The sequence below is a fragment of the Eublepharis macularius genome, chromosome 14 (genome assembly GCF_028583425.1).
Source record: "Eublepharis macularius isolate TG4126 chromosome 14, MPM_Emac_v1.0, whole genome shotgun sequence".
Lineage (NCBI taxonomy): Eukaryota > Metazoa > Chordata > Lepidosauria > Squamata > Eublepharidae > Eublepharis > Eublepharis macularius.
The window spans coordinates 31,960,186-31,987,412 of NC_072803.1; the positions used below are offsets into that span (position 1 = coordinate 31,960,186).

The 27,227-nt window shown below is 45.0% G+C and overlaps 1 protein-coding gene across 1 annotated transcript in view; it reads left to right on the plus strand.

Moving 5' to 3' along the window:
• PHYHIP (phytanoyl-CoA 2-hydroxylase interacting protein) overlaps nt 1-26,671 on the plus strand; it is a 54,031-nt gene extending 27,360 nt beyond the window's left edge. Inside the window, exons 2-5 of the mRNA XM_054998090.1 lie at nt 9,936-10,119; nt 18,351-18,525; nt 19,713-19,830; nt 20,280-26,671. Of these exons, the coding sequence (XP_054854065.1) occupies nt 9,955-10,119; nt 18,351-18,525; nt 19,713-19,830; nt 20,280-20,814 (993 nt within the window). The 5' untranslated portion in view covers nt 9,936-9,954 and the 3' untranslated portion in view covers nt 20,815-26,671. The remainder of the gene's footprint in view (nt 1-9,935; nt 10,120-18,350; nt 18,526-19,712; nt 19,831-20,279) is intronic.
• Nucleotides 26,672-27,227: the final 556 nt, after the last annotated feature.

Consider the following 27,227-nt stretch of genomic DNA (forward strand, 5'->3'; position numbering starts at 1 on the left):
GCTGTATACAAAGTAAATATTCTGTAATAAATGTAAGTCATTTTGTTGACATGTCTATAAATACTAAATTTAGAAGATAGGATTTACAATTTCAACTGATTAAGCTTGTTTAATGTTTATTACACATTAAATTGTTTGAAAAATTTAAAACTTTTGAATAAAATACAAATTTAAAAAAATACATATGTAGGGCACAAACAGGAGTCATGTCGGGAAATTGCGCCAGGAAGACGCCATTGTTCTGGGAGTTTTGCACGATTTTGTGTGGCCGGTAAGACATTTGAAAACGGCCCTTCAGCCAACTCCCAACTCTCTCTGCAAAACTCCTGTTACACATAATGTTGCCTCTTCCTCTTCAGTTGGACCTAGTGATCCACTTGAGTGTGGATTGTGGATCTTCTCCTCTTTCGCCTCCCCCCAGCAGTCTCAGGAAAGTCGATTCCCAGTGTCTCAGGATTCATGTAGTCACATAGTTCAGTGAGCTGTAGTCAGAAGGGGAAAGGGGTAAAATTAGTCCTTTCTCTTCTGTCAGCAAAGTTGCAGTAATGGAAGAGACAGGAGGGTGTATCTTTGCCCTTTCCCTCTCCTCGCTGCAACACACCAACCTCCATAGTTACTACTTCTTGTGGTCCCATGACCCTGTAATTCAACTTTTCTGGGTCTGGAAGGGACTTCTCGGGACTGGGGAAAGCTCTATCACCATTAGCAGTTTCCACTGACTTATCACTGGATCCAACTCCTCACTAGATGACATGTCCTACAAACTGTTGTATAACTCATTCAGAACTAGAGATCTATCAGGTGACCATCTCCAAACAATTAGCTCCCTTTGAGGAAACATCCTCAGGCATCAAAGAACATTCTTTTCTTTATAAATTCTCTATCAGATGTAACTTTAGGCAAAGCCATAGCACTCAGACAGCCAACTGACAATAGCTTTCCCTCCTCCTCCATCCCATATACAGAGCAGTTTTGGAATGGCTTTTGAACTATTTTCAGGTTATTAAAAAGCTATTACATGAAATGTTGGGTGCATATGTGAGTTTATGTGGCCCTTTAAAAAAGAAAAAAAAAGTATGAAGTTTTCATTTAGAGTGCAATTGACTAGATCACAAACAACTTGCAGTATGGTTTAATCAACTTCACAACTACTGTCCAATAGTTCCTTTGTCATATGTGGAATCAAGGGAAGGAGCTGCCATTTGGCAGGAATTGTCCAACCTCATTTTCTCCAAGAACTGTCTCCCAGTTGGCTGGGTTTCTGGTTCAACAGCAGTTTCATGATGCCAATTACTCCTTGAGAACCTTCACTATAATTACTACCTTCTCCCCAAACTCATCCGCAGATAGTTATTTTATTGAAGAAAACTAGTATTGCCAATGTTTAACACACACATGCCCGCCTGCACTCCTGCATGAATTTGAGCTCCTTCCAGATCCTCCTTCGTCTCCACCTGCAGGGTGAAAGCTGCTTGAAGAAGTGGTTCCTTCAAAAGCATAGCAATTTATTTATAAAAACAGGGAGCCTTGCTCAGGGCAAGCTTGGGAAGTAGGGATGACTTAGGAATAGGAATGCTATAATTGGAGGGAGAAGTTGATAGTTTGATGCTCTTAACAGATTCATGACATACAGGTATTCAAATGGTAAAGCATTTTTTACAATAGAATTTCTTTGCTATGAAAATCTTTACTTTGTTGAATTTCCGAATGTCAGGCTAAAGTACAGAAGCTCTGCTAGGAGGGAAAGGGGAAGGTTTGCAGCCCAATCTGAAAGCTCCACTCTCCAATTCCAGCTATGCAGAGAACAACTGTGGTTATTTAGCAATGAGGAAACGGCCATTCTAAGATGTTTTCTTATCCAGTATTACTTGAGGGCTCTACTCTCTAGGGTTTCTTACTGTAAGATTCTACTGTAGACAAGAGTCCAGAAATGACTCCTGTTGGTCTGTGGGCCTCATACCATCCTTGGACAGGGGAGAAATCAGTTTCTGTCCTCCCACTACTGAGTGCTGACTACTCTGAGGAAATACTATTAGATTTATGGGCAAGAATTAAGCCCTGAGTGCTAGAGGCTACATTTTTGATGGCTGGAGAGCAGTGAGCCCCAGTTCATACCAGTACTACAGACAACAGCAGATCTCACCCTCAGAGCTTGATCCGGGTCCAATAGCACCTTAAAGACCAATAGATTTCCAAGGTGTGAGCTTTTGCGAGTCAAAGCTTGTAAGTCCTATCTAATAATGATTGTTCGATTTTCTGTTTTGTTTCCTTAGCAATGGTTTCAAAGCGATTGCCATCAACTAGGGTCACAGCTGCAGGCTATTCTGCAAATCAAAGGGGGTGCTGAAGAAATTATACAGCTCAAAAGCTTCAGAGACTGGCGCCTGTCTAGCTATATATTTTTCCAGAAGCCATTATGTGCTTTATGTGGGCAATCCAGATTTTCCGTGTGTGGGGGGGGGAGCGGGGGGGGGGGGAGGAGATGCTACATGTAAAGCAAAAGGTAGAGATAAGTAGATTTCCCTTGTTTATTTTCCATAATTTCTTGCTGCGCTGCATTCCACTATTCCCCAATACAAGTTTAACTAGAAGAATTTCTAAAATTAATTCTGGAATTAGATTATGTGCAGTTTGCTACAGCTTTCATTTTTTCCTCCCGTAGTGCTGATACATACATGCATTGATAAAACATAGCAAAAAAGCAAATTTGATGTGATTATATATATGATTGCATCATATGAGTCTTCTTATGGAGTGTTTTATGGAGGTATACATATCTATCTGTGAGATGCATTTTCCCTGCGCTTCCTCTAAAGAGCTGAGGATAGTAGACGTGGTTCACCCTTCCCCATTTTATCCTTGCAAAACCCTTATGAGGTAGGAGATGCTGAGAATGACTGGACCAAGGTCACACAGCAAGTTTCTTGGCAGAACGGGGACTTGAATTTGTCTCTCATAAATCTTAATGCAATACTTTTAACAACTGCACTTCACTAGATGTTTGAAGCTTCTGCAAACCAGTGAAACACTACTCAAAAACAATCTTAATAGAACAATATCAAAGTTGCCTTTCCAGGGTTTTATCAGTGCACATTGGCAACATACGAGGGGAGGAAATGAAAGTGATGACAAATTGGATAAGAACAGCACTCTATGAAATTTGGAATGCAAACCTGGAGCAACGGAGAATGCTAAATTCATGACCCTGGATCACAGAGGCTTAGGGAAACCGAGCTTAGCTACAAGACTGCATTCTGCCAGCCGATGATAACATTGCAACCTAAGAACAGCCTGCTGGATCTGACCAACGGTTCATCTAGTCCAGTGTCCTGTTTCACACAGCTGCCAACCTGTTGCCCTGGAGTGCCAACAGGGCATAGAGACTGAAGCCCTCACCTGCTGCTGCCACCGCCTCCTAGCACTGGTCGTCAGAGGTTTCCTGCCTCTGGAGGTTCCCTTCAGTCACCATGGTCAATAGCCATTGATGGGCCTTTCCTCCAGGAATCTGTCTCACTCCCCATCTGTGCCCACAGGCATCATTGGCTGTCCAGTAGAGAATTCCACAGTTTAATTACTTATTGAGTAAAGAAGAATTATTTTTTGTCTGTTCTGATCCTATTTCTCACTCTTTCATTGGGTGCCCCTGATTTCTACTTTTATGGGAGAGGAAGAAAAAGCTCCTATCCACTTGCTCCATCCAGTGCATCATTTTATCATGTCTCTCCTTAGCTAGCCTCTCCAGCTTTTCCTCATAGGAAAGGTGTTCCAGGCCCCTGATCATCTTGGTTGCCCTCCTTCATATTTATTCCAGTTCAGCGATGTCCTTTTTGAGATATGGTAACCAGAACTGCACACAGTATTCTGAACGAAGCTGTATCATGGCTTTATACAAGAGCATTACAATATTGACTGTTTAATTTTCAGTTTCTTTCCTACTCATTCCTAGCAGAGAGTTTGCCTTTTTTCACCCCTGCCGCATACTGGGTTGACATTTTCATTGAGCTTTCCACAACAACCCCAAGATATCTTTCAGTCTCAGTCTCAGCCAGCTCAGACCCCATCAGCATGTATTTAAAATTAGGATTTTTTGTTCCGATAAGTATCACCTTACCTTTCATTTGCCATGTGATTGCTTATTCATTCAATCTAGAGAGATCCTCCTGTAGTAGTAGTAGTAGTAGGTTTAATTGTATATGGCCAAAGGCCATCACAATACAGAGTTAAGAACAGTAAAAATAGAAATTTATCATACAAGCATAAAATACAGTTATTAAAATAACAAAAATAAAATACAATTAAAATAGAACCTTAATAAATGCCAGATAGTTAGGGGGGAAAGTTAGTTTTCTGAGATCCTCCTGTAGTTCTTCACGATCCGCCTTAGTTTTTACCATCCTGAATAATTTGGTATCATCTGCAAACTTGGCTGCTACACTGTGCTCAGCCTCAATTACAAATCATTTACAAAACAAATTAAATAGTATCATTCTCAATACTGATCTTTGAGGCGCCGCCCTGTTCACTTGGGAGAACTGTCCATTTATTCCTACTCTCTGCTTTCTGCCTTTTAGCCAGATTCTAGTCCATGAGAGGACTGTTCCTCTTATTCAGGTGTCTGTGGTGTCAAAAACCTTTTGGAAGTCTTATGTCCACTGGATCACCCTGCTCAAAGAACTCCAAGAGAACTCCCTTTGCAGAAGCCATGTTGATTTCCCCTCATCATTCTTGTTCCTCTATGTGCTTAATAATTTATAAGTATCATGAATAATTCTCTCTTTAATAACAGTTTTTATTAATTTGCCTGGGACAGACATTAGGCCAACTGGCCTGTAGTTTCCTGGTTCTCCTTAGACCTGTTATTAAAAATTGGGGTGAATTTGCTATTTTCCAGTCATCTGGCACAGAGGTTGATTTTAGTAAGAAGTTACATATGTCGTTTCTTATTTGCGTTCTTTAAGAACCCTCAGGTGTATTTAACCTGGACCTGTGGATTCACTGGTTTTCAGTTTGTGAATCCTAGAACCTGAATCTCTCATCACCTCAATTTGACCCAGTTCTTCAGACACTCTTCCCCAAAACAGTGGCTCCAGCATGGGTATGTGCCTCACTTTTTTCAGTGAAAACAGATGCAAAAAAATGAATTCAGTTTTCCTGCCATCTCTCCATCTTCCTTAAACAACGTTTTGGTTCCTTTGTCATCCCAAGTCCCAACTGCCTAAAATATATATTGTTTGTCTTAATATTTTTGGCTATCTGCTCCTCAAATTCTCTTTCAGCTCACCTTATTGTCAACTTACATTTGTGTAGCCAGAACTTGTGCTCCTTTCTGTTCCCCTCACTCAGGGAAATCTTCCCCTTTTCAAAAGAAGCCCTTTTGCCTTTTATGGCTTCCCTGACACTCCTACAACGTGCGCATTCTCTCTCATTCTCATTAGCTTTTCCCTGAATTTGCTTAGGCTTTTAAAAATAATTACAACATTTATCCTTTTAGCTTTCAGAACCTTCCACTGGTTAATTGTACTTTGTGAGGACACAGCACTATTTTTTTGCATTCACTTTGTTTTGCTTTGGCTACCAGAAAGTGAATAGGAGACTTTTGTTGTTCGATTTCTCCACACTATCATTATTAGTGTTCTCCTTTAGTACCTTCAACCCTTTAAAGGCCTGCTTCCAAACTAATGAGATTACTTCGTCATTTACAGTTAAGGTTGCCAACTGTGTTTCTGGCAGGGCTCCTGTAACTCTACCAGCAGCATCAGAAATCAGCATGTCAATTTGGTGCTGACATGAAAATTCAGAGGTGGGGGAAAGTATCACCTACTTATTTATGCTGGCTATGTAGCTGTCAAAATTGCAGCAAGCTTGCACTTTCACTTACTTTAAGACCTGCAGACTCCAAGACCTCTCCAAGAGAGGTAAGCCACTATTCGTGTTTTACAGACAGGAGAAAGAGAGAGTGTGTGAGAGAGATATTTGCCCAAATCTCGATTTGAACCTATGTGAAGTTTTCTGGGCTCCAGTACAGAAAGTTCATCCATAAGGCCAGGGCTTTTTTTCTGCGAAAAGAGGTGGTGGAACTCAGTGAGTTGCTCTTGGAGAAAATAGTCACATGGCTGGTGGCCCCACCCCCTGATCTCCAGACAGAGGGGGGCTTTAGATTGCCCTCCACGCTGCTGAGTGGCGTGGAGGGCAATCTAAACTCCCCTCTGTCTGGAGATCAGGGGGTGGGGCCACCAGCCATGTGACCATTTTCAAGAGGTTCTGGAACTCCGTTCCACCGCATTCTCCCTGAAAAAAAGCCCTGGATAAGGCTACAAAAAGCTTGTTCATTTTTTCCCAAACTCCCCAAAACTGGCTCTTCTAACAACTAGCAATAAATTTTCATCTGTCTACCTGGCAGAAGCCTCTTCTTTGGGGTTGTCAGGTTGCAACCCAGAGTGGAGTTCTAAACAGTAGCAGCATTGATTTGCACATCCCTTCCCCACAACACGCTTGCTTCAGCAAGCAGGACTTCAGGGGTGCTGCAAAGGAGGCAAGGAAGGGGAGAAATGGCAGGGCTGGGGAAGTTAGGGCTGCTTTGTCTTTATTTAATTGGCAGTTAACATGAATCACCAGTTTGAGAGCCTGGAAATATCTACAGCTGTTCTGCTGTCTCTCCTCACAGGGGTTCCATTTCATCTGGCAAGCATGGAAGGAGCATGTGCACATGGAAAGAAAGAGAGTCCTGTTCGTGCATGTTCATAATTAACTTCTGCCCTTGGCAAATTGTTAGAATAAATCATAAAACAATCCATTTGTAAGCATCTAGAAGACAATTGGATAATTACACACAGTGACCTAGATTACTTAAGGATAAATCGGGCCAAACCTGATCTCCTTTGAGGAGGCAACTGGTTTGGTCGGCAGTTCTAAATGCCTTCATTGTAAGAGGTCTTAACTCTTGCAGTTCCACAGGACATCTGCACAATAAACTCATGTTCTTTCTGTGCTCTGCTTCTAAATGTTTTACTGTATCCTTACAGCTCTGGAGCTGAGAAGCCTTATTTAAGGCTGCCACTGTAAGCACACTTACACAGTAGGACTTAAATCTCACTGTGCGTTTAAATAAGGCTTCTCAGCTCCAGAGGTGTAAAGAAAGAGGCAGTCAGCAGCTTCTTCTGTTTGACTTCTCCTTAAGACAACCATGCCTCCTCTTCCCTCTCCTCCTGTGGGGCGAAACAAGAGTCCAGCTTGCTCTGGCAAGTGGGAGGGGAGGGTGGATGGCAGCATCAGGAAAGGAATGGTGCAAGAGAAGCCCCATGGCTGATTCCCTGTGCTGCTTTTAAAGGAGACAGAAAGGTTTAGGGGGGTGCAACCTGGCAACCATAACATTACATCCCACTGATTTCAACAGAAGAATTAAGCATGCACTTCACACATTTCAGTGGGAGAGTTGAGCATCTCAGTTCTATCTACTACAAACTCCCATGCTAGCCAGCCTGTCAGTTCTGCCTACCAAGCTCTGCTCTCTGTGCCCCACACCTGCAAAGGTGAGGTGGGTGTCAACCAGAGATGGGGCATTTTTGGTGGTAGCATCTCATCCATAGAATGCCTTCACCTTGAGGCATGACTGGGACTTATACTACTATCTTTTAGGCATCAGGCCAAAACATTTATTATTTACCGTTGTCTTTTAGCAAAGACGCTGTTTTTATGGCTTGTTTTTAGTATTTATAATTTAACTTGTTGCGTTTATGGTTTCATAGCATTTTTTTTGCCAGTGATCTTGACTTAAGCAGGTTTCCAGAGAGGCAGCTTATAAATTCTCTAGATAAATGAATACTTCTGTACATTGGAGGTGCTTTGGCCTGAGATCGACACTATTCATGTTCAGATGTTACATTGCGCATACTGTGCCAGGGGAGCTCCTGAGGATTTCTTTTAAAAGCTCATCACCACATTGGAACAAGTCCTAAAGGAAGATTGTGCTTGTATATGTTGGGAAACGAGTATCTCGGGAATCTTGCTGTTGGATTAGCTTGCACTAAGTGACTTCTAGAAAGCCCTCCCGAATATATTATTTCATCGCTCTGCCCTTCCCCATGTGGTAGGACATTCTATGGGGGCATGCAGGCTGTCAGTATTAGTATTTCCAGCAGAATCAGTTCTCCCCAAACCCCATAAACACCATACTCTTGGAGCCTGCTAGCCAACTATGAAATCTCACACCTCTCCCCTCTTGTTGGCTATATCATTCCAATGCCAAAAATGGTTTCCTGTGTAGTCCTGCCAGCAGCTAACCTTCAGCAGCTAGCATCAGTGTCCATTTGGGAAGCATCATGAACTATCTTTAACTACAAAAGATGAGAAAATAGATGATCTCTTCACTTAATGGCCATAGCACTGTACAATACACATTCAGTAGACATCCAAACTTCACCATATACAAGCTCACACTCCATACGCCCTTTGAGTGGCACTTGTTTACAGATTTCTCCCAGTTTATACAACATGCAGCTTGCTTGTGTACATTCTGCATGCCTGCAGCATTTCATTCTACCATGTAATACTTTATTGCTTTATTGCACAAATGCATACTATCTGCATACCAATTTTATGCCATGCATGTGCAGTGTTTAATAAAAATAGCTCTTTAGCATAACTGAAGCATCTGGCCAGATCACATTGCTCCTAGCTGCAGGCACAGCCAAACTGCCTTGTATACAATGAAACATATGAAGCAACCTGGGATATTTCAGGATGGGGGTATTTCAGCCCCTGCCCACACATGCATGGTTGCCTGTTTGGCTTCTTTTTGCTTTCTACAGCTCCCTCCACACATGCTTGTGCATGTGTTTCGCTCCCCACCTGAGATTTAGGCTGCTGTAAGCTTCAAAACAAAAAATATTCCCCCTTCTTCCATGCCTGGTTGGCCATGGGCCTCTTCCCTCCCTAGCTCCATCTGCTCCGAATCTGTCCCTTCCGAGGCTTGCTACGTACTCTCTGGCACTGACACCTGCAAGGAGCCGTCTGCTCTGTCAGCCCATCGTGTGGGATGACACCCGCTCTTCAGATGGCTCTGGATTCAGAAAGAATTAATTAGTCCCAGAAGAGAGGAAAAAGAGAACCAATAACAATGAAGGAGTCACTGTCTGACTGACATTGTGGCGTCACTCGGTTTGGCTGCTGATATATTGGTGAGAATTAGATTGGAGTAGTGTCAGATGCAGCATCTGGACAGGACAGCGTGCAGAAGGTCAGAGATGGTTTATATCCATAGGCCAAGACCAGACTGTACCTCCGATACCTCACCATGCCTGGGATACTTATATTTTTCCCAGTGAGCCAAATACCCCCCCAGGCCTGTTTCAGGTATGAAGGGCGGGGCGCTGAAGTCCCCTATTATATGCACTCCAGTCCACTCCCAATCCAAATCAGGCACTTCATGCACAGGTATTGAGGAGAACCCACAACTCACATATGACTATTATACAGGGTGAGGAGAGGACCTTGGGCCCAACCTGTGCATGCTAATCATGTGTGAACCAGCCCATGGCTGAATCCACATTACCTCCGCGCGTCCTGGTGTTGCACTAAATGTTCGCTAAACACCCAGAAGTATGGTGTCTTTCTAGCGCGATTCAGAAATGGTGCTTGAAAGATGCTATACTTTCGGGTGTTTAGCGAACATTTAGTGTAACACCAGGACGCGCGGAGGTAATGTGGATTCAGCCCATATGTTGTTCTTAATGCATGTCAACAGTACAAAGGCAAAAGACAGAACAAAGAATTAACAGGACAAAGGGGGGCAGTCTCTGGAAACCTTGTCTCTATGCTAGTAAAAGCAGGATTCTGGAATTTTGCAGTGTCTCAGGCTATATTTTGTATGCCCCAAACGTACTCCTTTTCATGTCACTCTCTCTCACAGTTCCACCTTCTGTCTGTTCTGTTCCTAGGAGCCAAAGTGGTCGGATCATGGAGCTGTTGTCCACCCCACACAGCATCGAGATCAACAACATCACATGTGACTCATTCCGGATCTCCTGGGCCATGGATGTTGGAGACCTAGATCGAGTCACCCACTACTTCATTGACCTGAACAAGAAGGAGAACAAGAACTCCAATAAATTCAAACACAGGGTGAGCCAGCTGTAGTGGCACATAATGGTATCAGGGTTGGGACAGGGTACTCTATCAAATGCACATTTCTGCTTAATAATTCCTTGGTCAACAAGAACATTGGAGACTTTTTTAAAAAATGAAAGCTGGGAATTCAGAGAACCTGATACATGGTTATAACAATGAGTAGATGGTTATAACAATTTGAAATCGCCAATTTTAAAACCACCAGCCCTGGTGGAAGGTAGGGAAAGCGGCTGCCGTGTGGGTAGGACTGGGAAAATCTGAACTTTCCTACTCACACAGCAGCCATCCAGGCTTTGCTGTGATCATTCTGCAGCAAATCAGGTTTGGGAAGGATCTGAGAAATGCTAGGCAAAGCCCAGGAGGTATGCAAACGTACCACAATGCTGTGAGGAAACAGAGGAGGAGGGGGGCGGGTGGGAAACAGTTCCCAACTACATTGAACCTGGGGCAAATAACTTGTGTGGAAAAGGTCACAAAGTTTTAGAGCAGAGACAATCCTCTGGAAGAACGAGTAATTACCAAAGACTGTAGAAAGAATGTGCATAAGTCACAAAATCAGCATAGAGCACACTGCTTCCCTGCTACCTCAGAGAGACCTGTGGGTTAATAGAAAGTGCACTATCACAAATCACATCTTTCTATAGCTAGAGCTCTTTGGTGAATTCTTAACCATGTTTGGAATGAGAAAACATTTGCCTTCCTTCTGTCTCTAGCATGTTTAACACCCAGAGATTTCCATAGCGCTTCTAGTCTGATCCGAACCCAAACTTGCTGGGACAATGAAAATCTTATGAATGATAACTTGGATATGAAGAGGACCAGAGCAACAATGCATGCTGAGAAATCAATGCTTGGGTCTTTTAAAACAGAGGGAAGAGTAGCCAAGAAGCTCACTTTCAAGGCATCTCCTTCACAACACAAAATTGGTTTGGGGAACAAGCACTGTCATGAATTGCTCACATCTTTCTGCCTCTGAAATGGAGTCACTAATTTGGGTGCTAGTTAACAAGGTTGGTTGCTATGGCAATGCTATTTAATGCTTAACATTATATTTCTCTCTCTCTGATACAAGGTTTTCTTCCCTTGGTTTCTGCCTGTTTCCCGATTCTTCAGCATTTGCTGTTGCCACAGAAACAGCTCTGCACTCCAGCGGGGCTTTTGTGGCCTGTTGACATGGCAATGTTATCTCTTGAAAACAAAGATTTCTTAAGCACTCTCATTGCCTACTTTGCCATTACAACCACTTCACAGGAGGCTATTTGCTCAGATTAGACTTCATTCTCCCCAAGCTTATATCTGGACTAGGGTTGCCAGGTCCAGGCTGGGAAATTCCTGGAGTTTTGGGGGGTGGAGCCTGGAGAGGGAGGGGTTTGGAGAGGGGAGGGGCCTTAGTGGAGTATAATGCCATAGATTTCTCCCTTCATAGCAGCCATTTTCTCCAGGGGAACTGATCTCTGTTGCCTGGATATCAGTTGTAATTCCGGGAGATCTCCAGCTACCACCTGGAGGCTGGCAACCCTAACCTGGACTGCATACTTCTGAGTATTCATGGGAGAGAGGGGCTGACATGACTGAATGCTCTCTATATCAAAAAATTCCTTGCACATAGCAAACTAGCATCTTAGGGCAAAGCTAGGCTGGAACCCTTTTCCCTGACATGCTATTTTTCTATGTGGAGGGTGTTTTTTGGTGTAGCAGTATTCAATCATGTGAACCCCAACTTTTAGGCTAAAGTGATACAAGCTCCATCAGGGGCGGGGCATCAAGGGTTGGCAAGGCCTGGAGAGAATCACATCTCTCCTGGAAGTGATGTAAATTCTGGATCACACTCTAGGAATCCCCCGATCGCTGTGGTAAAATTTGTAGAGATCTGGGGGATCTAAGAGTGTAACCCAGACATTACATCATTTCTGGCTCAAACACTATGTCTTCCCCCTTTTCTGCCCCCACGAACATCAGTGACAACAGAAATGCCACTGTAGTGTTAGAAGATTGCCTGCTGGAAGTGGGCACTTGGTAAGCCTACGGTAGGATGAGAGGGATGTCTGCAGGTTGGGAAATTTCTGGAGATTTGGGGAATGGAACCTGGAGAGGATGGGATTTGGAGAGGGGAGGGATCTCTGCAGTGTATAATGCCATAGAGTCTACCCTCCAAAGCAGCTATTTTCTCCAGGGGAACTGATCTCCGTTGGCTAGAGATCAGTTATAATTCTGGGCACCTCGGTAGTAATTCAAAAGTCCCCAACCTTCTTGAGCTGGTGGGTACGTCTGGATTTTTGAGAACAGATAGTGGACACCCACTACAAAATGTCTGGCTTTGGGTTGGAGCCAATCACTAAATATGGACAGGTTCTGACCCAAGAATCCTCCTATAATACAAGTTGCTGTTTCCCGAAGAGTGCTTTCTGCAGACACAGAGGTGGTGACAACACTGGTAAGCCTGGGCAATTCTCTTCGAGTCTTTGTATATCACATGAGACAATAGCTAGTCGCAGCTCTGAATGGGACACTGCCATGGGAGTAGAATGCCCTGTTTCAGAAATGTTGGACACCTTAACTTGACAGAAAATTTAAATGACACCACATACTAACATTTTATGTAGAGTTGTTTATTGGATTGATTAACCTATTACAAATCTTTTTCATAAAAAAGGCTCCTTTTTAATCATGCAGTATATTTTAAAAATTAATCTTAATACTTTACAAACAATGGGTAGTAGGTGCCATCTTAAAGAAGATGTTCTTCTCTTTCACAACCTTTCTAACTAACAACAATTTTATTTTTCTTTCTTTCTTAACTTTGTATCTGACCATTTCTTAAAAAGAACTCAAGGTGGTAATGTACACAGTCTAAATAAAAATGGTATGATCAATCAACTAAAATGTTTTTTTTAAAAAAAATCAAGTAACACTCCTAATTCTGATCTTTAAATATCACAAATCAATACAGCATTTTGTAATTTCCTACAGGAATTTGGGGGGAGGGGTAGCTTTTTGAACACCAGTTATATTGTCAAGTGACAGTACTGTAGCCTGTTTTGGGGGGGTGGAAAGTGCTGTTAAGTCATAGCTGAGTTATGGTGACTCCTGCTGCGTTTTTCAAGGCAAGAGACTAACAGAGGTGGCTTGCTTTTGCCTGCCTCTGCAACATTAGTCTTCTTTGGTATTTTCTCATCCAATTACTAACCCAGGCCGACCCAGCTTAGCTTCTGAGATCTGATGAGATCTGGCTTGCCTGGGCTATCCAGGTCAGGGTAGCCTAATATCTGGTTATTTGAAAATATGCAAATTAAGGGGGAAAATAGGCAAACATTCTGGCAGATACCTAGGCTACTTTTTAAAGCAGTATGTATCATATAAGCCCTGATCTAGATAGCCCAGGCTAGCCCAATCCCATTAGATCTCGGAAGCAAAGTAACATCAGCTTTGGTTAGTACTTGGATGGGAGACCACTAGGGAATTCCAAGGTTGCTACACAGAGCAGACAATGGCAAACTACTTCTGAATGTCTCTTGCCTTATGAGGTTACCATAAGTTAACAACAACAAATTTGATTTATATACTGCCCTTCAGGCAGTCACCAGCAAGCTCCAAGTGGAGGAGTGGGGAATCAAACCCAGTTCTTCAGATTAGGGTCCCATCTCTCTTAACCACTACAACAAACTGGCCAAGTTGACTGTGAATTTATGGGGGGAAAAAAAGCAAACACCATACCATTACAGCTCCAGACGGCTTCAAAAACCAGACTTACCAGCTATATTCCAATACCTTTTGAGGGAAAATGTTGTCTCATGTGATGACCATGATATTGTTCGGTTTTTATCTATTTAGGGGTGAGGCTGCAGCTCAATGACAGAGCAACTGCATGAGATCCCAGGTTCAATCCTTGGCACCTCCATTACCCTTACTGTAGCTAAAAGACTTCTATGGGTGAAGGACCTTATAACTTTAGCTATGTTCAAACATATGGCATATACATGACAACTGCAGATAGCCTTCATTTTAGATATTTAGAAACCTTTTATGAATGCTGATGTGTAGATTTTTCACTATTGTCATATGTTTATTTCTACTGTGTATGAGACTTTGAAAAAAATCCTTTTCAAATAAAATAAACATTAAAAAAATTCCTGACGCCTCCAGCTAAAACAATCAATTAATAGGTGATGTGACAGGCCTTCTTTCCCCCGGGACCCTGGAGAGCTGCTTCAAGTCACAGTAGATAATACTGACTGGTCTGATTTAATGTAAGGCAGCTTCTTGTGTGTTTTTGTACCCAAATTCAGCTTCCCAAAACTATATTTCAAAAAGTGAAAACATTAAAGTCAGTACCAAAGCAAGAAGGGCCGATTCCAGACGGCCCTCCGCATCCCGAAACGTTGCGCGTCGTCGTGCGGAAAATGCGAAATATCACGTTTTCTCACGTGAGTTTTGCGCGAGGTCACACAAAACTCACACGAGAAAACACGATATTTCGCGTTTTCCGTGTGACAACGCGCAACATTTCGGGATGCGGAGGGCCGTCTGGAATCGGCCAAGGTTGCAATCTAGATAAGCGTTAGGTAGAAATTCTGGATAGCCCAAGCAAGCTATCATGGAAGCTTGGTTAATAATTGGATGGGAGACCTCCAAGGAAGACCAGGGTTGCTACGCAGAGCCAGGAAATGGCAAACCACCTCTGTTAGTCCATCGTCTTGAAAACCCCAGCACAGGTCGCCATACAGCACTTTCCAGCACCACCAATTCTGCATTGCTTATGATGAGAAAATAGACATTGTACCCATCACATGGCTACAGAGGGGACAATGGGCTTGATAATCATATATGCAAATCACACTTTGCTGTAGCAGCTAACACAGAAGGTTTATTCTAAATTGCATTGTTATAGGCATGAGTCTTCCTGTATTGTATGTAAACGTAAGATTTCATTTAAAATAAACCAATGTTCCATTTCATTCCACACAGTCTCCATAAGTGATCTTCAGATTCCCCCAAGGGTCAAACTAAACTTGATTGGGTGGGACTATGTGTATTTGTATACATGTCCACCTGTTCATGTGGATCTCTCTAGACATGCAGGTTTTGGGGTTCCCTAGACCCAACTCAGGTTTCCCACAGCCACACAGCAGCTGCAGAGAATGGCTGTCAAAATGGCATCAGGGGAGGGTATTTCCCTGTTTTCATTGCTCCACATGCACAGAATACTCCATGCGGAGCAGCAAAAAGAGAGAGATCCCCCTGTTCACTGCTTTGGAAAATGGCTTGAGGGGGGAGGGAAGAGCCCTTCTCCCCCCTGTGGGGGTAATCTGAGGCTGCTTGGGCTTTCCTTTATTTTTTTACAGCCATTCCCCACAGCCACACAGCAGTTGTGGGAACCAGAGTTGGGTCTGTGGAACCTGGACCCAACTCTTAAAAAACCTGTACATCTAGAGAGACCCTTTTAACATATGGAGCATGCAGGTAAGGGGAACTAAACCTTGCCTCTTCCTCATCTTGCTAGTGGTGTGTTCTATTGTGTTCAATGTTTTTCTTCTAGCCCAGATCACATGAAAGCATGAATTTGCTTTATACCAGCATTGCTCTACCCAACTCAGTATTATCAACTATGCCAGGAAGACTTCCCAACATTTGATACCGGAACTGTTCTAACTGGAGATGCCAGGGGTGGAACCAGGGACCTTCTGCATGCGAAACAGGGGCTCAGTCTCTGAGCCGTGCCCTGTTCACTCTCAATATTGCAGTGAGCTGGAAGAAAGGTGCTGAAAGCTCCAGAGCACAAGAAGGATGGGTGAGGAGGCAGGAAAGTTTCGTTGATGGCATCCTCTGCTTTTTATTTGGAAAAAAGACACACTTCAGACTTGAACAGATGGAAACATAGTTTGACCTATATATTCACTGTATATGCAGAAGACATACAGACAGACACATGGCACACACACACACACACAATTTCTGCAAATGCACTTCAAGTACCTTTTTATTTTTTTGGCAATAGGGCTCATTCAAGAACAAGGACCTCAGCGACTCTCGCACCGCTTGCCTCTCTCTCCGCTGCTCTGATGCCCCTCATTTTCCTTTCAGATTTCAAATAATTTCCACATAATTTCCAAACAAATGAATTTTAAAAGTGCTAGCTCCCAAGCAGTTGTGAGTGGAAGTACAGAGCACCTCCTTAAGTAATTGGTTGCCACCCCAACCTCTATAAAATTGTTCTTCTCAGAGAACCTGCTCTGATGATTCTGTTGCCTTCTTTTCTCCTTGCAATTAATCTCTGCTGTCAAACAGGTAAGGATTAAGGTGAGAGTGGTGAATCCTGCAGTAGAAAACCTTAAGAGTGGTTATGCTGTTGTCTTAAAGGAACTTCTTTGTTGTTTTCCCTCACCAGGGAGTTTGTTGTTCCAAGATTAGGGCAGGGATTTTTAATAGGGAATTCTAAAGCATCCACAACCAAATTACAGCCTGAAGAGTCTTTTTGGGAAGTGCTGGCTTTTCCACCGGTATAAAACTGATGTACATTTATAGTGCAGAGATTGTGTCACAACATACTCTTTGGGTGTAGCTATGCTAATATTTAGATCTGGGTTTGTACCATTTGTCATGTTCCCTCCCCCTTCCTCAACCTGGAAGCTGTTTTCGGCAATGATGTTGACAATTTTCTATTATCTCTAACCCCACCTCGCAGAGCACAGTTCCCAGAGTTCCCTGGAGAGGAGGAAATGACCAATTTCACTCTGTGGTATAGATAATGCCCAGCTGGGCCACAAGTGGGCTTCTTATCTCTTACAGTCAGATTGGGATTAATAAATTAATAGAACACAAGTAAGAATTCAGGGTCTCCATTTCTCCCAGCTGCTGTGAGCCACCTACAGCATAGTTCTGTGTCATGCCTTTGAACAGCAGGTTCCTTCCACCAGAATAAAATGTTGACAACACACCAATACTTGCATCAGTAATCACACAGTGATGCACTTTGGAATTATTTGCTTAATGCTAATGCACTTGGAATGAACGAAACCACTGAGATGATATTAACGACCACAGAGGAGGTGGAAATGGCTTCTGCACCAGCATCACAAAGCAATACAAAGGGGAAGGAAGGCAGATCTTCCGACTGGTCCGAGAATTATCACCTTGTTTCCATGCTTCAGAGTGAGGGCTGGGAGATGGTCGCTGTGGTTTAGGGTTCCCCCAAAGTGTTACAGGTGTTCCTTTAATACAAGTGGTTTTCAAGCTGTGTTCTGGTGGTTCCTGGAGCTCTTCAGAACCTTTTCAGGGGTTCTTGAATAAGAAGCTCATTAATGGCAGACAGGTTCTCCAGAAAGACAGTCTATCCTTCCACTTGTCACTTCCCCATCAATGCACAGCTACAGGAGAGAATGACATGAACACATACATGAAATTGCCTTACGGCAAGTCAAACCAATTTATCTATCAAGGCCAGAATTTTCTCATCTGACTGGCAGCAGCTGGCAGTGTCTCACACTGAGACCTTTCACATAATCTACTGCCTGATCCTTTTAACTGGAGATGCTGGGGACAGAACCAGGGGCCCTCTGCATGCCAAGTAGGCACTCTATCCTGAGCCACATGGCTGCTTGTAGTGCACCGCTGCAGTTTGCATGATGACACAAACGCGCATCAGACCTGGGAGGCACTCTGCATGAACAGAGATGGTGCTCTAAAACATGCCACAGTGCTTTCTGCCATGAGCTGGTATCCCATAGATGTGCAGGCCTCTTGGGCAGACAAGTGAGTGAGGAAAGGTTCCCCCCTGAAGATAGACATTTTAGACTTCCATACTTTGGTCTTTCATTCATAGGGTCTCCATAGGTTAGAGGTGACTTGACGGCACATAACCCACATGCACACACTTTAAATGGGTACAACTGTCCTATTGTACAGGAAGCAGGAGTCCATGCAAGTCATCCTGAGCTTCTTGGAGGAAAGCCAAGATAAATAAATAATAAGAGATGGGGATCAAGTCCTCTGTCCAAATGAATGGGTTAAAAATCACAGCCTTCCATGAGGATGGGAAGCTGTCCCAAGCCAGGCAATCCAGTGTTGGATATCGATATGGCTGTCTGGTCTTTCCATGATCCCTTCCCTTGGCTAACTGTAGAAAGTGATGCCACGAGCTCAGCCTCTGACCTGGGAAACTTTGAAACCCCAACTTGAGTCCTTCCACAGGCCTAACCCTGACAGACGATGCGGCTTCTCTTTTGCAGGATGTCCCAACCAAGCTGGTAGCCAAGGCGGTCGCCCTGCCCATGACTGTAAGGGGCCACTGGTTCCTGAGTCCCAGGACGGAGTACAGTGTGGCAGTACAGACAGCAGTGAAGCAGAGTGATGGGGAGTACCTTGTGTCTGGATGGAGTGAAACTGTCGAATTTTGTACAGGAGGTGAGTGTTCCCAAGGCGGCCTTGGCAATGAATCCAGCCATGGGTGGCCTATTTTGCCATTTAAAAGTGTGGGGGGGGAGACCAACCGAGCATGGCCCACCAGGAAGTTCTCTTGCACAAGCTTCACTCGAATGAATGGAGTTGCACAAGGGCACAGCGGAGTTCTTGCTGGCTCTGTTACTCCACTGCTTGATTCGGAAAAGGTCAGGGGAGCTGAGCCTGTCGAGACCTACAGCAGAGGCAGACAACATCTTGGGACCAAATTCTGAAAGAAAAAAGGTAGTGTCTACCAGTGAAGATGCTACTGTGCTGGCAAACAAAAGGAGAGAGGGAAAAACAAGAGCTGTATTTGCCCGGACACACTGCCTTTGTTACATAAAACATCCGGCTTTTTGGTTTGTTTTCACATGGCTCCAGTGCCATTCAAGGCAGTCCTACTCTCTGCTGACCATAGAGGTGGCTAATCTAGGTGATGGGCGGATGATGATGGCCTCTGCTCTTCAGACAGTGGCATTTGTTTTGTCTTATTCCCTGCCCACATCAGCCTTGCTTTTAGAATGGAACGAGGGAGCTGCCTCCTGAACAAAATGGTGTGCCATCCCATGCTGTTGTTTGGCATGTATTCCAAGGGTTTACTGCCTCTGGCCTAGAGCTTACGAGTGGCATAGCCATAGCCATGACTATCAGATCCAGCATCTTCTATCCTGGGTGATGTTCTCATTCACTGCTATGTTTCCTGAGAGAAGAATTCTGGCTGTCCTCTGTGACAAACTCTGTTTTCTGTTGTTTTTGTTCGCAAGCCCCTGACTTGACTTCTCAGTCCCTGAAGGCCAGTCTGCATGTATAGGGAAGGGTGTGTGTGTGAGTGTTGTGCATTCGAAGTTAGGAATGAATGAGATAAAAGCCACCTGTTTGGGCTGGCTAAGGCAGGGCCTGGACTGATGGGAAATGAAACAGGGTGAGGGGTGCTGAAAGGCAGTAAATCCAGATTTCACGATGGAGCAAGAGTTGCCAAGTAGGAGGTGAAGGGTGTGTCATCACACCTAGAAGGGGAGGTGACAGGGAGGGGAACTGGCTGGAGGCAAGGAGAGGAAGAGGTGGAAGCCAGATGGAATGGGGGAAGGAGACAGCCAGCTAGGAAGGGGAAAGCTGCACTGACAGGCATGTACCCCTTATCTCCCGTGCAGATTATGCTAAGGAGCATTTGGCCCAGCTGCAAGAGAAAGCCGAACTCACGGCAGGGAGGATGCTCAGGTTCTCCGTCTTCTATCGGAATCACACCAAGGAATATTTCCAGCATGTCCGGTAAGAGCTCAAACCTCCAGGAGTCCACGTCAGCAAATAGTTTTGTCACAGGGCAGACGTGGGTGGTAACATCAGGTGCCCAGGTGGCCTAGTGCCAAGTTCCATTGCTACAGATCATGTTAGTCCATCTCTGGCTGGCGATTTAGAGGGAGGTAGATGACATCAATCAGAAGGCTGTGTTTGGCCCAGGGGGCTCCTCCTGGATTACAGGAAGGTGTTTTGGCAGTACCAAATGGACATGCTATATGGCACATAGAGGGCAACGGTCACAGGTTGTCCCACCTACTTCTGCATTAGTCAACTTCACCTATCTTCTTAAAGTTATAGTATCATTGGAGATGATAATCCCAGGTGGAGATGTAAATAAGTGGAACTACTCATTCCCATTATAGCCCTGTTTACAGTTCCTCCCATGGCTGATGGTCTCTCTCTCCCTCCCTTCTGGCCAGAATGCACTGCGGAAACGTCATGAAGCCATACCTGAAGGACAACAGCGGCAGTCACGGCTCACCCACCAGCGGCATGCTGCATGGTATCTTTTTCAGCTGCAACACCGAATTCAACACAGGTCAGCCCCCCCAGGACTCGCCTTACGGTCGCTACCGCTTCCAAGTCCCTGCCCAGCGGCTTTTTAACCCCAACACCAACCTCTACTTTGCGGACTTCTACTGCATGTACACCGCCTATCACTACGTCATCCTGGTCCTGGCGCCCAAAGGCTCTCCTGGAGACCATTTCTGCCGGGAGCGCTTGCCCCAGTTAGACATTTCCTGCAACAAGTTCCTGACCTGCTCTGTGGAAGACAGCGAGCTCGTCTTTCGCCATGCCCAGGACGTCATCTTGGAGATCATCTACACTGAGCCTGTTGATCTCAGCCTAGGAGTTCTGGGTGAAATCAGTGGTCATCAGCTTATGAGCCTTTCAACTGCTGATGCTAAGAAGGACCCCAGCTGCAAGACGTGCAACATCAGTGTGGGGCGCTAGAGACAGGAGGGGTGGGGAGGGAAGGGAAGGGAGACAGCACACAGCTGGTACAGAAGACAGCTTCATTCACTTAAGACCCTTGGCAATGGTTATGGTCAGCTGGGAACTGGTTCCCAGTATGGACCAGTACTGGAAAAGCAGACCTTTCACTGCATCTTACGGACCTGCATCCATCTCTCTCTCTTTTGCATGTTTATTCAGCCATTGTAAATAGGATCCTTAACCAGAGAGAGAGAGAGCGAGATTGGGGCATCTTTGTAAGTGTAGAGCAGTTGGGCCTGATTCTCCAGTAAGATAATCATTGCCAGTAGGTCAGGTACGAGAAGAAGCAGTCCTAGATTTCCCAGGCTGCCTCTATAAAGAAAAACCTATCGTTTTCTGTCCCACCATTCAAACCCAAATGGACATTTCATTTTGCACACATAGCAAATACTGGGAAGCTCTGGCCAGTGTGACAATATTCCAGCTTCCTAAATAGGACTTTTCTGCTTCTTGTCCTATTCTCTCTGTCCTATTTCCTCTTCTTCTCCTACCACAGACTCTCTGTGTTCCTCAGGCCCAGCTGTCCTCTCCCCTTCATGTACAGCATTCTCTGCTCACCCAGGTATTGTCTGGAAGGGTGGGAGGGGCAGAACCTCCCCTGCTCCAGGAAGACTCTGAGGTCCAAAGCTCAGCTAGCATGAAGACCCCTCAACGAGGTTGCTTGCCACGCTGAATGTCTTTATGGTCTGCACTGGGAAAGAAGCCACAAATGGGAGCCTTACATTTGTGCTATGCTAGGGGGACTCCTAGCAGGGAAGAGAGGCTAAGAGGGAAGAAAAGCCTATGGATGTCGAAGGAGATTTTGTTTCTTCTCACTTCCTAAAGGTGTGACAGCCTGTTGCTTCATAGCCTTTATTTATTTTGTTCAAATAAAACAGGAGGAAGGGGGGAGAGCTACAGGTTCTAACAAGCCTACTGGCACTCTAGACAGGCCCTGGAATGCTGGTGGGTGTTGGCTGACAGATGTACCATCTGTTGCACTGCCCGACGTTGCTTGGGCTGCCAGAGGAATCCAGCTTGCTCACAGTGTCCTGTGCTGTGCGTCTTCCTGTGGCCTCCTTTTGGGGATGGAGCAGAAAGACACTCCACTCTACACCCCTGCGTCTGGGTTGCAGAGAGCGGAAAGACAGGGATGAAACTTGTCCTGTGCATTTGCACGCAAAGATTCTCTCCAGCCCAACTTTTTTTGGGCAAGCCTTCAAAGATGAATTTAAGCACAGCCAGAGAGGGGGGGGCAGCTTAGTCCTTTCTCCTCTTGTCATTTTTTTCCTGCTCTGAATGACAAAATGGGTATTTGTATCCGTTGCCCAGCAGGTGGAAAAGCAGACGGGAAAGGTAATTTTGAGCAGGAACTAGCCCAAGGAGGAAAAGTTAAGCAGCAGCTGCCTCCCTTATCACCCTTCCATGCTGCCTGCTGCGACCTCCAAGGCTGCTTTTTGGCTTTTATAAATAAAATGTCAAGAGATGGCTGCGTACCCCTCCCCCATTGTAATGTCTAGCTTGGCCCCAAGGGACAGGGGTTTATCAAGGCTACGCTGCAATTCAGTGGCAGAGGTGGAGATTTGAACTTAGACCTCTTTGATCTAAGGCCAGACCTTGATCTCCCCTGGAACATACTGGCTGCCTGGACTCAATCTGTGGCAAAGCAATTGCCTGCTGTGCCTGCAGCAGTAGCTAAGGAAAGCCTAGAAGGGGAGGGGGAGAAGAAAACCTCACCGTGGTTGAAAAGGCATTTGCAGTTCATACTCGGCCACTCCCCAGCTCTTTTTCAGCCTGAACCTGCCCATTACCTCATGCAGCCAAGCAAAACCTGCTCTGCTGAGACAAACTCAGCCTGCTCCCAGCTGCTGCCCCCTCCTCCCTCCCATTGTGAGAAGCTTTGATTTGTTTGGGGTTTCTTTGCCATGTATCAGTATTTTACCTCCCAAGAGAAAGCTGCCTGCACATGGCCACTTCTTCAGGCAGGGTCTGGAGCACAATGCCAGTCAGTGCAATTTGGGGTGGGGTGGGGTGGGGTGGGGGTCTGAATTGGGGCAAAAGATGTGGCTGGTGCTCTTAAGAAATCCTATTTTGCATTGGCTTAGAGGCCTGATGGAAAACTTGAAGGGGTTTCGCCTTTGAGATAAGCAATTCCAAGCCCACTGAGAGCTGAATGACAACTGCTGCGTTCACTTTTAGTTTCTTGCCAGGCTTGCCTGTATACCTCCCCTCCTTCCCACGTCACCTGGCATGGAGAATCCCTGTTAGAAATTAAGGCTGCAATCCTAAAGGCACATTCCTGAAAGGGAGCCCCATTGAATTAACATGAGACTGGCTTCTGAGTAGACCTGCTTAGGATTGCTCCCTGATTCCAGTTACCCATAATGTAACCAGAGGTAGTCTAAAAAGCAGGCTAACTTAGATTTACAGTGCAATCCTAATAAAAAAAACTTCCTGGGAGCATTCCTCCCATTGAATCAACGTGTCTAGGATTGCGCCCTTAGAATCCCAGTTGTGGGTAGAGGGAGCTGGTGCCTCCAGTTAACCCGCCCTCCTGCATTCATGTGTTCTGAGTGGCCAGAGCTAGTTTCCAGTGAGATTCCTTCATTACGCTCTCTCTGAGAAAGGAGTGGGTGGCACATACACACGTGGCTTAGCAACCAGCCAGATTTCGGCTCATATTGTTTTAATGTGACTTCTGAATGCAGTTGGTGTATCTATGGCTCTCTGAAAGGGGCAAAAGCAATGGCCATGTGATCTGACCAATAACCTGCATGGAATCACATCATGTTCCAGAACGAAACCGCAAATTCGCTGTAGCTCACACAGATTCTGTGGCGGCAACCAAGCAGGGGGTGAGCACAGCAATCTGCCTTATATCTAATCAGATTACTGGTCCAACTACTGACCAGTAGAAGCTCTGCAAGATCTCAGGTGCAGAATGATCTTTCTTAACATCTAATATCTTTTAACTGCAGATGGGTAGCTGTGTTTATCTGCTGCAGCAGAATTATATGGGAATCTGGCAACATCTTAAAGACTAATCAGATGATTTTGAGGCAGTGACCTCTGATTCATGAAAGTTCATGTAGAGATAAATTTGGTTAGACCCCTGTGTCTTTATCCTTTAACTGGAGACTGAACCTGGGAGCTTCTCTAACCACTGGGCCATAGCAGCTCTTCAGACAGATCTCATCAGCGAGGGCAAAGAGTAGGGGGCTTAGAAAAATGATTAATCTCTCAGAAGCCCTAAGAAGGTAGGCAGTGACTTGGCCAGGATCCACGTTCAAGTTCTTGGTCAGATATGAATCTCTCCTATCCAACCCAACGACTTGTTCTTTGTTCACTGTTGGTCACTGGCCTCCTACAGGCAGCTAACTGACTTAATAGCCAACACTTTTTAGATTGGCATGCACATTTGAGTCACCAGACACAAATAATGTCAAAAGCCAGAGGACAGTCTGGAGTTGGGCTGAATTTGGAAAAAGGGACACCTATGATAGACCGTACAGTCACCATCCTTAAAATAAGGAACATCTAGCACCCCTTCTCAGTGCTTGAAGGCCTGAAAATACAAGTTTCACCTGAGCTACAAGACAAGCTAACATTCCTTTTGCAGCCCACAGAAGCAAATTCATAAGCCCTGTGTATGGACAGTGGGTGAACCTCTACAGCTTTCCCTAGTTAGCTAGTGTATTAGGGTGAGGTCATTTCTACATTGTTATGCATTGGCGGCATGGTCTCTTGACGAGGACTTAATCTGCCTCTTTCACGCAATGACCATTCATTTAGAGGATTCCATCACGAGCACTATTCAACCAAATGGAGGTTGCAGTATTATCAGCAGAGCTTGGCGTATTACACCCTGAGCCTGGATCTAAGAGCCCTTTGTTAAATTAGTAGCATGTTCAAAGAAATATCAACAAGGAGCATATTTAATGAAGAGGCAGCCAATAAATCAAAGACAAAGGCGTCTCTATTTTAGAGGCTTCGCTTTCAGGGCCGCAGACATGTTTTCGTTTGTGGCAACCTTTAGAAACGTATGAGCGTCCAGATGTTCAGTGCAGCCAGCTGTGTAGTGTTTGCTGTGTGCTGTAGCAGTATTGTGCTGTGAATGCTGCTCGCATGGAGTACCAAGTACCCTGCCTTTCCCCTATACTCGCTTTTCATCCCCTACCCCGATGCACTGCATTTTAAACTCTTGCCAGTTGAAAAAGAGCCACTTGCCAATGGGAATGCTGCGTGTTGGTGGTCAGGTTCAATTGTCCTTGACTCTCCCTGCCTTTATAAAATGCACACTAAGAAACCTTCACCTGGATTAGTTGCTGGATTTGAAGAAGCTTTCAGTGGACAGGAATGCTAGAAAAGTTATATGAAGAGGAGCTGTGGGATGTGCATGTTCCTGTATGAACAAGAAAGCAGCCTCTCTGCTTTGATTTCCTGTAAGAAACAGAGTGTATTTTTACAGGCAAACATACACAGGAAGGTGTTAGTGTGAAGAACTGCCTTTGGAGTCAGGCAGATGAAGTTACTTCACAGAGGAAGGGGTGCACAGGGAGCCCAAGGCAATCATTTCTCCTGATGAAGGGCTGGGAAGACTACAGGGATCAGGTTGAGCAAACAACGGATCTTTTGGCAAAATTCTTCTTGAACCGTACCAGTGATGAGAGTGTATGACTGCATGCTTTCCTTATGTACCCTCCCATCCCCTTTCTGGCATGCAGAAAACTAGCAGCGGTGGATTGTTCAAATGTCCCTCGAGTAAATTGAAACGAGTGGTCCCTCAGGCTGCGGTGAAGATGGCCATGGGTGTAAGCTCAGCTATGATGCAGGGCCAGCCCAAGGATTTTGGCACCCTAAGCTGGAGGTGGGTAGACATTACTTGTCCTCCTTAATAACCCCACAAGCTATGGGGAGGCAAAAAGATTTCACTCATCATCTTCCCCCTGCACTGTAGCAAGAAGCTGCCACCCACTCTACTTGTCCTACTGGTGACCAGGCAAGGTACCTCCCAGGGCAGGCCCTGATGCCGTGGAAGGGCAGGTGGGGACCAACAACAGGGCTGTTTGGCAGCCCTCCGCCACTGGCAACCTAAGTAATTGACTAGGGTCAACTAGTGGACAGTCCATCCCTTCCCTGGGGGTTGTTATAGTCACAGTGACCCTTTGGCTCAGCTTGTTTCTGACAACCAACAGCTAACAGGCTAGTCCCCCTCCCTGAAAACCAGATTTCAGGAAGAATGGATTTACTTTTCCCCTTAATGTGCTACTCGTGTGTTTAGGAGTCTGTCTGGTGTCTTTGTGGAGGAATTCATAACCTTACCTGCAGAATGAAATGGTACCGTTCAGGAACATCTTTACCTCATGATCAGCTCTGGCTAGAATACCTTTAGACAAGGACTGAAGGACTGTTCAGACATTATGGCCCAGGTGCTCTAACCTTATGTAACAGGAGAGTACATTGTTGTGTGCAATTACTTGTACAGGTGTCATATTATACTAATAGGGCAGCACATACATTTTCTAGCCTCAGTATATGCAAACATGTAAGCTCAAAAATTTGGGTTTGTGACCATGGGTACCAAAGCTGGAAAATAAAACATGTTGCTTTATTCACACAAAATGTTAGTTGCACCTATCAAGAGGAATGTAGGTAGCATGATCTCCCCTTACATGTGGTTGGATTACCAAAACTGCAACAACTGAAGAGGGCTAAACTTTGAGGGGATAAGGAAAAGCAGGGCTTTTTTTCTGGGAAAGAGGTGGTGGAACTCAGGGCCGCACAATGATGTCACTTTGGGTCAGCTGGAACAAGGGGGGAGTTTTTTAAAGTTTAAATTGCCCTCGGCAAAAATGGTCACATGGCCGGTGGCCCCGCCCCCTGATCTCCAGACAGAGGGGAGTTTAGATTGCTCTCCGTGCCACTCAGTGGCACGGAGGGCAATCTAAACTCCCTTCTGTCTGGAGATCAGGGGGCGGGGCCACCGGCCATGTGACCATTTTCAAGAGGTGCTGGAACTCTGTTCCACTGTGTTCCAGCTGAAAAAAAGCCTTGAGGAAAAGATGAGCTGACAAGCAACCTTTCTTCAAGGCGGACAGGACAAATTTATTTCCCCTGCTGGATTGGCAGATCCAATTCAGAGACCCAAAACTTGACAGTCTAAAGAAGTAATGGATAGTGTGAGGCACATCCTGGGGTGTGTTCTAGAGATCACATCAGCCAGTTAGTTAACCAGTAGCCTGCTGTAACTAATTTTTTCTTCACGTCACATGACAGGACGGTCAAAACCTGACAAATTGGTAGCTGTCTTTTCCAAAACATGTGCAAAGGGTGGAGCGTGGGAAAGGGAAATCACATTAGTGATCGTAAGCACACCCAGGATTAAGTAAGTT